Genomic DNA, 14,683 nt, shown 5'->3' with positions numbered 1-14,683 from the left:
GAATGGATGGATGGTGTGGGGTAAAAATGGACCTGGGACCTAAACCAGTGGGCGTTACGTGGGGTCTCCTTTGTCCTCTGCAGGCACCCGCTGTTTCCACTGCTGACTCTGCTCTTTGAGAAGTGTGAGCAGGCGACACAGGGTTCCGAGTGCATCACCTCGGCCAGCTTCGACGTCGACATCGAGAACTTTGTCCACCAGCAGGAGCAGGAGCACAAGCCCTTCTTCAGTGATGACCCTGAGCTGGACAACCTGGTAGAGGCGGCCGGGGCTTGTCGGATGGTTTTTGGGGGGTGGGGAGAAGGTAGGGGATGAGGAACAAATTATGGAGACCTTGGGCAATGTCTTGGGGCTCCGTTTGTAGTGTTGGCCATCTTGGCAATGTTCTCCTTAGACCTTGTGAGACCTTTTCTGAGCCTTTTTCCGTAAGATTGCCTGTGAGAATAAACCTTTGCCCGATTTTTGGCTAGTTTTCCCTCACAAATGCCATGGGGTCAATGCATTTCCTGGGAGCAGCCAAGATCAATGGGTGGTTTGTGCCCCAAAACGTGCAGTCTCCGGAGGAATTACTTGTCTTCGGTGCAACATATAATAGCATCTGCATTATTGTCTGGCACCATCTTGTTTCAAGTGTGATTGCCGGCTCTTGTCACAGGAACAAGGCAAAATAAGAGCTTTTTCCAAAAAGGATGATGCATATAAATGGTTTAGGACACTTCAGACTGTGTTTGGTGGCTTCCCTGTCATAGCAGCCCAAATTTCCTACCGTACCCATTGCTGCTGGAAGGCGCCTCAGAAGACTCTGCTTGGGATGGAGCTTTTCTCTTGCGGGGACCTCAGGAAACATACCCAAATCCCATTTTTTTTTGCCCAGAAAGCCTCCGCACGTGGTCTCCATGGCAAATGTGTGGGTGGACGGTTCCATGGCACCATCCTGGTGCACCCTCCTGGTGCTCTGCAAGCAGATTTTTAAGGTCAAAAGAAGCAATTTCACCCACTTTTGATGACGCAAAGAGCAAAACACCTTCCCTGAGGGCTGGCGTGCCCCCTGGGATGTGTCGCAGAGGGATTTCCATCCTAGAAAAGAAGCAAAATCAGGCAACTCGCAGCTTTTTCCAAATATCGGAGATATCGAGGAGGTGAGGTTGCCCCGCAACCTGTCACAAAGGGAAGACCAAGCAATGCTCATCCAAGCTCAAACACTACCGCTTTCCTGAAAACACAAGCAACAGTTTCAAGATGGATTAAAATCCCACATCTTTTATATGCAGTTTCAGCTCCTGGAGTAGGGTTTTGCAACATTCCTAAATCAGAAGTGGCTTAGCAGTCTGTGGAAAGGACTCCAAAAAAAATGACAGGCCATGCAAAGCCCTGTTTGCAGGTTACTGAGCCCATTCCACAGTGTCTTGTAGTCAAGGACAGAAATTGCTCTGGGACAAGCAACCAAAATAAGCAGTGTTTTGCGTTATTTCAGTGTTGGGACTGAACATGCATCAGATGTTGAGGTGCACCAAAAAAACCCCCGTGGCATTAAATTACATAAAAATGGGTGCAATGATCTGGCAAGAGGAGAGGGATGAAGCCAGCTGAAGCTAAAAAAAAAATCTAAAATTTTGGGAGGAAAATCTATTCCTACGCTTATCAAGGTGAAACATCTCCAGCAAACAGTCAGTGCAGACGTGTCTGCAGAGGCTATTTTCACTGGTTTTTTTTTTATTTGTAGTTTCTTAAAAAAAACCCCACACCGATAATGTTTTTTGGGCATATTTTGGAGCAAATTTTGCTGCCGAGGTGAAATTCGGCTGCGGGCAGTTGCGTTGATCCCATGTATGATCTTGCAGCACTGGATATGTTTATATTCATATATATGTATATATAAGTATGTAGTTTTGCCCTGTTTCTAGGACATACCTGTAAGTATCTGTATAGTCTATCCAATGCCCAGAACTTCTCCAAAAGCTGTCCAAATCGCTCAGTGTGGTTGGCCTCAATCAAGACAGAGGAGATAGTTAATGGGATGCTTAAGAAAGACCGTTCCTGTTGGTGGGGAGCGCCAACTGGAGGGAATTTTGGATGAAAAAGTCTTGCAGTGCTCAAAACTCAATATTTCTACCTGATCCTGAGCTGACACTTTTCCCATGATTGCATTATCCTTTTCTTTTTTTGGTTATTTTTTGGGTTGTGGTTTTTTTTTATTTCAATGCTACCAATTCCCCGGAAATCGGCGATGGCAAAGCAAGGATGAAAAGGCCAGCAGCATTAGCTATCATTAGAATAAGAGTCATGTATTCCTCACCGCCAAGATGCACATAATTAGAAATTAGAAAAAGGTCAGATCTCACCATTATCAACTCAATCAGCTGCCGAGTGCCACACAGTCAATTAATTCAGCATCTGTATTTTTTACAACCCCGCGCACGTACACCGTCGGACTGTAATTCTTTATCCGGACAGATATACGGCGCAGCGGAGCAGGGACATAAAATGAGACCCTAAGCAAATGAGCTGAGATAATTGAGAGATTTATTTTTTATACATATATGTGTCAGGTCTTCTTGCCTTTGCCCTTGAATATTGACTTTCATGGCCGTTGAGCCCTGGGAGGATGCGGAGAGCTGGGGCGCGACGCCTCCACCTTGCACTTTGCCTACACCAACTGTGGAGGAGGAAAAAAAGCCAAAAACAGAAAAAAAAAGGGCAAAAAAGGGCAAAAAATAAAGAATTTGTCCAGCCACAGCCCATCACCCTTGTGGTTCGCCAACAAAAAAATTCACTTTCCCCTTCACGGAGCCGTCACCTGAGTTTGGCCCTGGATTTTTCGGGATGTTTCCCAACCGTGGCGACTTGCAGTTTGTAAAGATGACCACTAAAATTTGCAAGTTAAAAACACCCTTTGAAATGCAAAGACACTTTGTTACATAAAACTGGATTTATTGCCCCGGAGTGAATAGCTGAAATTTTATATATTATGCAAGATTTCAAACAGCAGCTGTAAAACTTAAGGTTTCAGCTCGGCGAGAGGAATGTTTTATGTGTAAATTTTTTAACGTTTATGGGGTACGTTTTAATGAGGCCCAGGCTTTGCACCGGCAACAGCTCACGGTGGAGTTGCAGCTCCATAATCTTGTTAGAAGAAGTGGCCTCCAGAGAATAACCAAAGACTTTTCGACATCCAGGGCTTTGGCTTGGAATTTTTGTGGACACAGGGAGAAACTCCCATGAAGGCAATGGTAAATTTTGTGAATTTTCACCTACTGGGATTTCAGAGGTGTGATTGATGGGGAGGGCAAAGAAATGTGGAGGTACAGAGGGATGGGCTCTGGGACCGGGGTTTGGGGGAGAATATTGATTTTTTTTGGCTTTTTTTTTTGGTGTGTTGAGGAAGGAAGTGCATTTATTTTTACAACAGGTATTGGTTTCAGGTTAGATTTTGGGTGGGAATATTGATTTTTTGGAGTTTTTTCCCCAATTTGTTCAGGAAAAAAATAATTTTAACTTTGCCGTTGTGTCTTTGCGTAGATGGTGAAGGCGATCCAGGTGCTGCGCATCCATCTCCTGGAGCTGGAGAAGGTCAACGAGTTGTGCAAGGACTTTTGCAACCGCTACATCACCTGCCTCAAAACCAAGATGCACAGCGACAACCTACTCAGGAACGACCTGGGGGGGCCCTACTCCCCCAACCCCTCCTCCATCAGCCTCCACCCCCAGGTAATGCCTTAAAAACCGCCTCTAATCACCGTCGTTGCACATTGGCCAACGGGCAAGTTGGGCCAGTGACGTTGGGGGTTGCCCTACAACTCTTGTGGCCTCCTGGAAATTAATCAAAACCCATCCCCAACTGAGAAAAATCATTACAAATAACCTGTTTTTTGCTCAGATGGTGCAATAAATGACGCTGTGGTGATTTTTTAATCTTTTTTTAAAATGCTTTTTTCATGGCTTTTTTTTTTCCATGGGTTTGGCAGCGCAGCAACCCCAATGTTTGTGTCTGCAAACCGGAGAGATGCGGACTTCTCTTAAACTCTTACGTTGCAGCAGTGAAACGTGGGGGCAGGAATTGCAGAAGCCATGCAACCGCATGGGAAAGCGGACAAGTAATTTGCATTTTTTCACTTAACAATACTATCTGTTGGCAGGAAGGGCAGAAACACCGTGATTTTCTCCACCTCTTCCCCTCTCTCCATTCCTGTCTTTGTTTCAAGGCAGCTTAACAGATTTTTGGGTCTCAGGTAACCCTTTTTGCCTTCGCTGCTCCTTTTTTGCCCCAGCACATTTGCAGTTCTCCCCCAACACGAGCAACGGTCCCACCTAGACTTTTCTTTTTGGATAACTTGGGTTTTAGCTTGGAGAAGGCAACATTTGGTGCCTCAAGCACAGTGGGGAAGTACAATTTGAGGTGCAAGAATTGCAGAAATATCAACCAAGATGGCCAAACCGAGCTGCACCTTGGTGGCTTTTGGGGCAAAATAAGGGATTTTTAACTTAGTATTTGGAAAAAACATTGCTCGTGGCTTGGGGTTTTCATGTGCATTTGCAGTACAGGGAGTAAATGTTGGCTGGTGGCATCCTGCAAAACTTCTTTGATGCAACATTGGGTGTCCCTTACGGATTTCTCTTTCTCAGATGCTGGATTTTTTTTTGCGGGGAAAATTAAATTTGGGGTTGCACAATCCCACCAGAAATAACTGCAGCCAACTCAAAATAAGCCAGGGCATCCCCCGGCAGCTCTTGGAGCTATCACCCAAAAAGAGGCAGGTGGTGAAGGCTTTTTTAGGAGTTTTCAGGGCATTTTTAGGGTGGTGGAAAGGAAAAAAATAAGTGATTTTAGCAGCTCTGCTCCAAAAGGTGGCGGCGTTTGAAGCTCTGAACATGACGCTTGTGGCCACTTTCTTCCCCCAGCGCAGGGAGGGAAAAGCCCCAAAAAAAGTTTTATTTAGGTTTCCTGAAAGCACCAAACCACTTAATCATTGATCTAAAAAAGCGCAGCTTCTCTCTGTTTTCTAATAATCTCTAGAAATGGACTTATTATCCCTTCGCTGCTTTATGGTAGCATTTCTTATGATCAAAATTAGCAAGACACTTGCATAAAAGAGAACAATAATTGCTCAACGAGCATCTCGTTTGTAATTTATTAGTTTCTATTATTGTGCGTCGCCATGGCAACAGCTCGCATCCCGGGTGATGAGAGAGATGTTAGATATGAGCCGACGAAGCTCCCGGTCCCAGCAAATGGAGATGCAGGTTTTTTATCAGTAATTTTCATGAAAATAATAAGTGAGGGAGTTAATGAGATGGAAAGCTGTCCTGTGGCTATTGTGAATTTTTTTTCCCCTCTTTTTTTTTTTTTTAAAGTGTTGATCTAATTAGAATACATCGGTCAGGAAAAGTAATGAGGATTTAGTGCTTCACAAAGAGGTGGGGATCGTATCAGAAAATTAGCATGAGTCTTTGGAAAATAATCAGGCCCATGGAGAGGTGCCTCTGATTCCTGCAAACCTGGACCTGCCGGTATTTTCCTTCTGAGCAAGACTCTAAAGTTGAGAAATTCAAGTGAGGATTTGGAGGCAGTTGCTAAATAAATGGGATCGCACCCAAGGAAGGCCCAACTGGAGGGGAGACGCTTGCTTAGCGACGAAGAAACTGTCAGCAGGCAACAGGAGCCAAAATATTCACTGTGACAGACCGGAAGGAGCCACCGTCTCACCTGGTCATTGGATGAGGATGAGGGACCAGTGATGATGTAATTGCAAATGTTTTCTACGTTTCTGCTTTGACTCGTTGAGTGTACTTGAGTTTGCGTGGATAATGCTTAAAAAGAAATGGGTGGAAATACTTTATATCCATCAGTTGAGTTTTAAGGGCTGAGCATGCTCCAGAGAGCTGAAGAATCATGGGATCAGTGTTTAAAATATGGCAAGTGGGATGATTTTGCTAATTATCCTGTTAATCTCACGCTGAGGGCAGGCAAAACAGCTAAGGGACCAGTAATATAGGGGTTTTTAAAAAAATCTAAATAATGGAAATGGGATTAATATCAATGAACAAGATTTCTGAGAAAATAGGTTTTCTCAGGGTATGGGAGACCATTTTATGAGCAGATACACCAGGTTGTTCATGAAAGTGAAATATTTCCTTTCTTTGCAAAGTTTTTTACTGTGGGACAGCCTGCTAAAAAATTATGGGTATGCGAGAACAAGGTTGTCAACCAAAACTGGGAAAACAATGGCTGGAGCTGCCAAAATGTCATCGCAGGAGACTTGCGGTTGGATTTCCCTGGTGTATCCAAAAAGGATGGCCTTTGGCTTGCTGTCGTTTGTGCTTTCTAAGATGAAAAATGCAAGAATTTCTAGGAATGCAAAAATGCCTGGAGGTGACGGAAAGATGAGCGAGCACTGGGCAGGTGCCTGACGGGAAACTGGGGCAAACGGAGGCGTTTCCACCATTGCCAAAATCTTTTCATGTCACCAAGTCTGGAGATGATGCCTGGTGTCCTCATCAGACCCTTTTTAACTCCTTCCCTTCATTTAGTGAATATTTTTTGAGTTTTCAGACAAGGATAGGAGAGGGGAGGTGCTTGTTGCATGGAGGAGGAGGAAGCCCCAACACTTAAAGTAAATCAGTTCAACTTACCTTTGACATCAGTGTGGTCCTCACTGCTCTCCAGTTGACTTCGCTTGCAAGAAAAAGCCCACCACAAAACCAATCATATTGGGAACTACAGCACTGCCAGGGACGTCTAAATTGCATTAAATCTTGTGGTTTTCGGCTCTCATTTTTAGGCGAGAATTGAAGCAGGTTGTCAGTGTTTATGGGGGCATTTTCTTCTTCCCCATCTTGCTGGTGGTTGGAGGCTGGTGACTGGGTTGGCCTGACTTGATGCAGTGCTTCTCTGTATAGATAGCAATTTATCCAAGATTGGCCTGCGGACAAGCCTGGATTTCTGTATTTTGTAGCCAACTTTTGTTTTGTCTCCATCCATCCACCCATCCATCCATGAAGGAACCCTGTGAATCTTCTTAGATGAGTTTCAATTTGGCCAGCTTTTTCTCAGCAAACTCATAGGTTTCTTTTTTCTCCAACTAACCCCAATTTCCCCCAGCTTTACTCAAGCACAGATAAATATCACAAAGTTAGGGTGAGACAGAAATTTTGACACGTGTGCCATCCGAAAAGAAATTGCTGTATCGTAAAGCATAAAGGGAAGGTGTCAACCCCAGTAGGGCTGAATTTTGGCACTTATTCACAGAATCACATAATCACATGATGGGGTTGGAAGGGCCCTCTGGGAATCACCCCATCCCACCCCCTGCGTGAGCAGGCACCCCCAGAGCAGGGGCACAGGGCCGCGTCCAGGCTGGGGGTGAATGTCTCCAGGGAAGGGACCCCACAGCCTCTCTGGGCAGCCTGTGCCCCTGCTCTGGCACCCGCACAGGGAAGGGGTTTGTCCTCATGTTCAGGGGGAGCTTCCCGTGTTCCAGCTTGTGCCCGTGGCCCCTTGGCCTGGCGTTGGGCACCGCTGGAAAGAGCCCGGCCCCATCCTCTTGACACCCACCCTTCAGGTATTTATAAGCACTGATGAGATCCCCCCTCAGCCTTCTCTTCTCCAGGCTGAACAAGCCCAGGTCTCTCAGCCTTTCCTCATCAGGGAGATGCTCCAGCCCCTGATCCCCTTGGCAGCTCTGCGCTGGCCTTGCTCCAGCAGTTCCCTGCCCTTCTTGCACTGGGGGGCCCAGAACTGGACGCAGCCCCCCAGATGTGGCCTCACTGGGGCAGAGCAGAGGGGGAGGAGAACCTCCCTCGCCCTGCTGCCCACACGCCTTTCCATGCCCCCCAGGGCACCGCTGGCCCCCTTGGCCCCAAGGGCAAGATTCACACTTGGGCACTTGTTCTTTGACACTTGCCGTATTGCTAGAGAGGGGGCTTTTGTGTGATGCAATATGCACCAGGGCTTTTTCTTCATTGAAGTGACTTTTAATTCAGAGAAATTGTATTTTGCCATAGAGCAGTGGAAGGTCAGTGCCGAGATGTGGATCTGCAGAGACACCTAGTGATACACTTTTTTTTTACACTCAAATTTCAAAATTGCCAGAAACATTTCAACTTCTTTGAGTCCTAAAATATAAAACATTTTCCACTGCAGCAAAATCACAAGCATAATATATGTTGGCTGGCATTTGCGATCTGAGGCAATTATTATGGAAAAAAAGTATTTTTTAAGTCTTCTAGGAGGTATCTATATTTATTTTAAGGCACAGCCTCCACTTTCATTCGGTACCCTTGGTTTCACAGTGATGTTGCAGAAAAGCCATGAATTCCTTTCATACCTAATAATTACCAATATTCTGTGTTTTTGGACAACACTGGTGTTTTGGGGCAGTTTTCCTCTATGCCACCAAAAAGTTTCCATTTTTGTCATCATAAAACGCTGTTGAAAATGGCTTTGTCCATTCTACCTGGAAATTGCAGTTTCTTGTTCCCATTTTCCAATAGCCCAAGTTATTTCTTCCCAATGCACTTCCAAAACCAGTCTTGTGGACGCCCTTCTTTTGGAGGAATCATGGGAAACCCAGGCAGGAGAGGAAAGCTGGAGGTCTCTGGTTGCCCCTGGCCCTCTCTGTTTTTTGCGGTTCCTCAAGGACCACATTTGGTTCCATATGAATATTTCCACTGTGTTTCTTAGCCAGATGCTTAAAAAGCCAAGTCCAAGAGCAAGCAAAAGCAACGGATGTTTGCTGTCTGTGTGCTGAGAAATCCTCATTTTTCAAATTGAAAACCATTTCCCCCAAAAGGCTGGAAATGGGGAAGGGATATTAAGAAAAGTACAAGTATTTTGCCATCATATTTGCATTGTTTTAAAATTTAATTTAGTTATGAAAGGGAATGTTTGGGAGGCGAAGCAAAAATTCACAGCTTTGCAGCAAAATTTCCCGATAAATAATATTCAGATCATCAATGGGGAGGACAAAAATAACACGGGCAGAGGCGTCGGCTGCAACGTTTTAGGCTCGGCATCACAGGAGGGGAAAATGCAGCAAGGGATTTTGATAGCAAAAGCACATGGGGAACTCAGGGTTTATTGAGAACCATTGCACAGGCAAATCAGGGGTGTCTGAAGGGGAAAAAGCTATAGAAGCATGAATGTAATGGGGAAAAGCAAAAAAAAAGGGACCAAAATTGACATTTTTTTCCCCCAGAAATGGGAAATGCATTGATGTGGACACAAGGGTACCCTAACTCACTGCTGAACAATACACCCACATTATCTCTCGATGTAAAATTAATCGATTTGTGTGTTCAAATTACCATCTCTGTAGTTTTATTGCGAGGAAAAGAGGAGCTACAGCTTTTTTCTGACCCGACCATGTGGCGTGGTCACGTTTTCCAGTGGCATTGCATGTCACCAGTCCAGAGAAATCCTCTCTTTTTAAGCCAAAAAATAGGTTTCTTGAAGAAATGCATCAAAATTAGGGGAAATTGAATAAAAAGGTGGAAAAAAAAATCCCTTTTGCTGGCATTTTGTTCAACAGTTGAGATCCATCCAGACAGCAGGGGAGTGAGGCAGAATGGGAAAATGGATTGGGAAGGGGGAGAAATATTTTTAATGAGAGAAATAAGTGCAGTTTTATTTCCATTACAGCTGGACGAAATAGAGAGATATAGTTATCTTGGGCTTATTTTGAAATGATCATTTTCTAAATATTGGCATCACGCACAAAAATCCTGCCCGTCTGGGAGGTGGCGGTACATCACCCTGTGACCCCCCATATCCTCAGGCATGGCACTCTTCCTTTCCCAAAATGTTGCATTAAATATGCACTAAATACTCAAATAATCGTTCAGTTTGGGCTTTTTCCAATTGCCCCTCACATTCAGAAGCCGCTCCAGAGCCAGGGTGATACTAAGACTACAGCTCCCAGCTAAAAAAGTTACCATTTTTGCTCGAAATCAGCTTAAAGCTGCAGGGAATGATGTAAAATTGGGTTATATTATTATTATTTTCATTATTTTATCTTCATTTTCATTATTTTATAATCATTATTTTCATTCTGGCAAGGGGAAACGGTGGCGTTTGCTCCAGCTTTTAGCAAATGCTGCTTCATCCAGTTCCAGTCAAAGGCCCAAGAAAAAAAAAACAAACAAGAAATTCATAGAATGAAGAAGATTGAAGAAATTCCTTCTTGTCTGTCATGGCCTTTTTTTTCCCTCTCCTTTTTCCTAATGGGAAATAGTGGTTGCACAAAGAGGACGAGGTTGGGGAAGATGCTACGTGGGAGCTTTGCAAAGCGGAAATCCTTAATGTGCCCCTTTTTTTTTCAATTGCAACAGACTGAAAAATCCCTTTTTCTGTGATTTCGCCTGTTGGACCACCAAGAGCAAAAAAAAAGAAGGCGGCAGGGGTTATTTATTTGAGGGGAAAAATTAAAACATAAAATTCATGTTTTTTAACATATTTTCTTTTCCCCTGCAGGAGATGCTGCAGAGCTCACCCGCGGCACTGCCGCCTGCCTCCAACCCGCCGCCGGGCATTGTGGTGCCTGCGGCCGCGCTACCACCAGGCAACTTGGCTATGAGTGCTGGTAGCGGCTCGCCTGCCGTGCCAGGTAGGGCCGTGGGGGAGGCTGCCCCGAGGCGGGGTAGAATTTTGGGGGTTTGTTACCCCCACGAGCCTTTTTTTCCATAGGTGGAGCCTTGTACCAGCCCGTGACGATGGTGACATCACAGGGCCAGGTCCTTGCCCAAGCCATCGCCCCCGGTGCCCTGCAGATCCCCAACACCCAGGTAAGACCTTCCCCTCCAATTTCCGTTTTGCGCAATATTTTGCACTGCTGGAGCAAGCAAAAACCCCAGTTTCTCCATAAATTCAACCCTTGGAGCATCCTAAATTTTTAATTAGCAAGAAACGTTGATTAAATCCATCTGCCGGGCACCTTTGGGGTACCTAAAAATTATAGCAATGCTTATATGACTGCTATATGATATAATATTATAACGCATTTAAGAGTTATGTTGTATTAATTATTTCTATTGTATTATGAATTTGGGATCACCAGCATCTCCTGCTCGGTCTGGCAATCCCAGCGCTCATGGGAAAGATACATTTTTCCCCTTGCTTTCTGGATTTGAGGGTAATTTTTAGCCATTTGCTCTGTTTTTACTCCTTTTTTGGTAATTGCGGTGACCTACATGGGGTTTCCCCGCGTAGCTGCATTCTTGCAGTAAGTTGACAATTTGGATATAAATGGGTTTATAAGGAGAACTCGCAATCCCCGTTGGCTGCAGTGCTCTCTTCCAAACCCCCATTCCCCAGGAATTTGGGAAAAAACCCCATTGATTTCTGTCAGATCAGCAAAAATCCCCCCATGCAATTTTTTTTCTGAAATGCCCTAATTTTAATAGCAGGAGCCTCTTAATTAAAAAAAAGGCATTTTGGAAAAGGGTGACACCTCCCTGGCTGGTTTTATTGCCTGTGCAATGCCTTTTTTCCCCCTATTTCTTTAATATCTCTCCATTGCCAGCTTGAATCTTGCAGCAAAACCCTCTGTGGTGCAAAATACATGCGCGCAGGGACTATCGGGGCAGGGAGAGAGCCCCGGACAAGCACCTCCATGTGCTCTTCTCATGCTGCCGGCATGATTTATTCAGCCGGAGCCCAGGGGAATCGCAGGAACCTGCTGGCCTGATGTTTAATTCATCCAGGAGAAGCGTTTTGATGAAGAGCTGGGGAAAAAAAAAAAATAATAAAAAAATCCCTTTTTAACTCAAGCGCTCCAAGTTCAATTTGGTTCCCGCAACCTCATTAACTCTTCTCTTGAAGCAAGATGTTTATTTTTTATTTTTTTGGGGGGGGGGCGGGGGGAAGCGCAAATTTTTGCTCAATGGGCATGTTCCTCTTCGAGGTGGGAATCAACTGGGTGTGGAAAGCGGGTTTACAAGGGGTTAATGAATGGCAGGGGTTTCACCTCAGGTTTAAAAAGTAATTTTGGGGTTTTTTTTTTTTGGTTGGCTGTTTTTTTTAAGGTAAAAGTGTCTCCCCCCTCTTAATCGTACATTGAAAACAGTTGTGGCATGGGCACCACAGTTCCAGGTGTGCCAGTGCCACCGCAGGGAGACAAAGCCCGTTGCTCTTTGCAAAGCTTTGGCAAAAAAAAAAAAGGATGTATTAAATAGAGATCCTGGGGGAAAATGGGGATTTAATGTAATTTTTCTGGGGGGAAAAATGGGTTTTGGATGCTCCCTGCAAGTGCCAGTTTTTTTGCACTTGCCCAACTCCCATTTTGGCTTGGTTTTGCTCATTTTTTTGTGTTGGTTTTCCTCATTTTTTGGGTTGTCCATTGCCGTTTTCAGCCAGTTCTCTCCCCATTCCTCTCCCCTGGCAGGTGAACCTGGATCTCACTTCCCTCCTCGACGGTGAGGACAAGAAGTCCAAGAACAAGCGAGGCGTCCTGCCCAAACATGCCACCAACATCATGCGCTCATGGCTCTTCCAGCATCTCATGGTGAGCACCGCCGCCACCAAAACACCCTGCAAAGCTGGAAAAGAAAGGCAAGACCCCCCCAAAATGAGCAAATTGAGGCATTGGTTTGTCTGAATGTATATTCAGAGGCACAAAGTGGCTTTGGTTTTATTTTGGGAGTGTTTCAGGGCTGACTGTTTTCACTGCAGGTGGCAAAAATACTCCTTTAATGCACGAAGAAGCAAACAAAACCAGGGGGGCTTCTACAAATTCTTGTGGATGGGTGATGGATCATTTTCTTCACAGTTAACAGCTCCAAAATACCGTTTTCCAGCAAGCCCAGGGCATGAAAGCTGCTCCACAGGTATGGCTGTGGCACATGGCCATCAGCTGAAATGCAGAATTGCAGACACCACCCCCCCCGCATTTTGGGGGATGGAGATGTAGGTAGAAGGAGGGAGCTCAGAGGATGCAACCGGAATATTTTCACGGAAGGAGATTGCTCTCCCATCAGCAGAGCTGGAAGAAGGGCAAAAAGCTAAAAAAAACCCCTTTTTCCTCAATTATTGGCCAAGAAATCACTCGGAAGCTGGTTGCAGAGTTGCTTGAGGGTCTCCAGGAAGGTGGGCCACCCCCAAGGTAGATGGAAAATAACAGCTCCAAGGAGCAACTTGGGGTAAAACATGACCTAGGACATGGAGCAGCAGCCGGTTGGGAACTTCCCAGCCTTTTTTAATGGGAAATTTTTGATTTATTGCATTGAGGACAAGAGCATCGCTGTGTTGGGCAACCATTCCAAGCTGTGTTGTGCATCTCCCATGCTTTTGGAGGGCTGGCCTGCAGATCTGCAAGCAGAAAAAGGATTGAGAAGACCAGAAACTGAAGAACAACTTTCTGCCAGGTGCTGGGAGAACCGCATGGTTTGAAATTCCCCAAACTGGATCAAAAAACTAAAAGAATTTTTTCTTCTACTGGACGGTTGGACCTTTGCTCTCAGCCTGGTCCTCATGGTCAGAAGATACTTGGGATTCCCCGTGAGATTTCTCCATCTGGCATCATAAATGATGTGGTCTTTAACCTAATAGCATCAATGCTCGTCATTTTATTGGGTTTGGGAGTTTTGTAGTACCAGCAGGAGGAAGGAATCCTGGAAATAACATGCCAACAATGGAGGGGCTTTAAAAAAAGCTGTTTTTAACATCTTTGGCATCCCTGAGGGCCGGGTGGGATGGAAGCCTCCTGCATGCCATGACTGTGGGTGCTTTTGTCAAGGAAATCACACTAGTTTGGGGGCAAAGAGCTGGAAAACAAGTCATGCAAATCAACACACGCTGGCTTGGGGCTCCGAAAAATCATACGTGGGGCTGCTTTGGTAATAATTTCATTTTTGGGGTTGGAAAAGAGGATTTTAGCACAGCTGGGAGAGAGCTGTTGAAGCTCTGAGTGCTGGTCATTTCTTATTGCAGGTGTTTCAGGGTGTTTTATCGATGCACCTGACAAGGAACATTGTGGGCAACAACAGCGGGTTTTGAAGCCCAGACCCCACCTTTACCAACAACCATTATTAGAAAATTGCTAATACTAAAAAAAAATAGTTTCCTTCAAGGAAGAGGCTTGGATGGAAAGCCTTGGAAGATCCCTAAGGACACCGGGGAATCTGTGATGCTCTAGGATGCCACCCTTAAGCCATGCATCTTGGAAATGCAAGAAGCCAACAAATTTGGGGGGGGGGGGGGAAATGCAAAAAATAGGGGTGGGTTGTTCTTTTTTTTATTCAGGATGGCCGTTTTGCACACAGCGATGTAATTTTGCTGCCCCACCGCTCCTGTTTTTTCCAGCACCCCTACCCCACAGAGGACGAGAAGAGGCAAATCGCTGCCCAAACCAACCTGACCCTCTTGCAAGTCAACAACTGGTGAGCACCTCGGTGGTCCATGCAGTCATTCTGCTGGCTTTAGAGATTTATTTCCTCGCTATTTTGGTGCTATTTAATGCTTTTTTTGGCGGGGTGGGGGGGTGACGGGTGGTTAGGGAGGATTTCTTGGAGACGGGCTTGGCTGTGTTTAATTGACAGTATTCATTTACGATGACTCAGTGCCCTCTCCTGGCAAAGCCAACATGCAGCAGCCTCCAACTCCTAGCTGGAAAAATCAATGCAATGGTGTAACGTGCCACAGACAAATATAATAGTGGGGAAAAAAAACAACAAACCCAGCTTTTTGGTCCAT

The 14,683-nt window shown here is 45.3% G+C and overlaps 1 protein-coding gene across 3 annotated transcripts in view; it reads left to right on the top strand.

Annotated features, from left to right (window-relative positions):
• The window catches only part of PKNOX2 (PBX/knotted 1 homeobox 2), a 91,843-nt gene that overhangs the window by 73,305 nt on the left and 3,855 nt on the right, over positions 1 to 14,683 (top strand). For all 3 annotated transcript variants that reach the window (XM_064470767.1, XM_064470768.1, XM_064470766.1), the window contains 6 exons: positions 84 to 255; positions 3,520 to 3,708; positions 10,469 to 10,601; positions 10,682 to 10,779; positions 12,378 to 12,497; positions 14,294 to 14,370. In XM_064470767.1, the coding sequence (XP_064326837.1) occupies positions 84 to 255; positions 3,520 to 3,708; positions 10,469 to 10,601; positions 10,682 to 10,779; positions 12,378 to 12,497; positions 14,294 to 14,370 (789 nt within the window). The remainder of the gene's footprint in view (positions 1 to 83; positions 256 to 3,519; positions 3,709 to 10,468; positions 10,602 to 10,681; positions 10,780 to 12,377; positions 12,498 to 14,293; positions 14,371 to 14,683) is intronic.

The sequence above is a fragment of the Phalacrocorax carbo genome, chromosome 21 (assembly GCF_963921805.1).
Source record: "Phalacrocorax carbo chromosome 21, bPhaCar2.1, whole genome shotgun sequence".
Lineage (NCBI taxonomy): Eukaryota > Metazoa > Chordata > Aves > Suliformes > Phalacrocoracidae > Phalacrocorax > Phalacrocorax carbo.
This window is presented reverse-complemented; position numbering and strand designations above follow the sequence as displayed.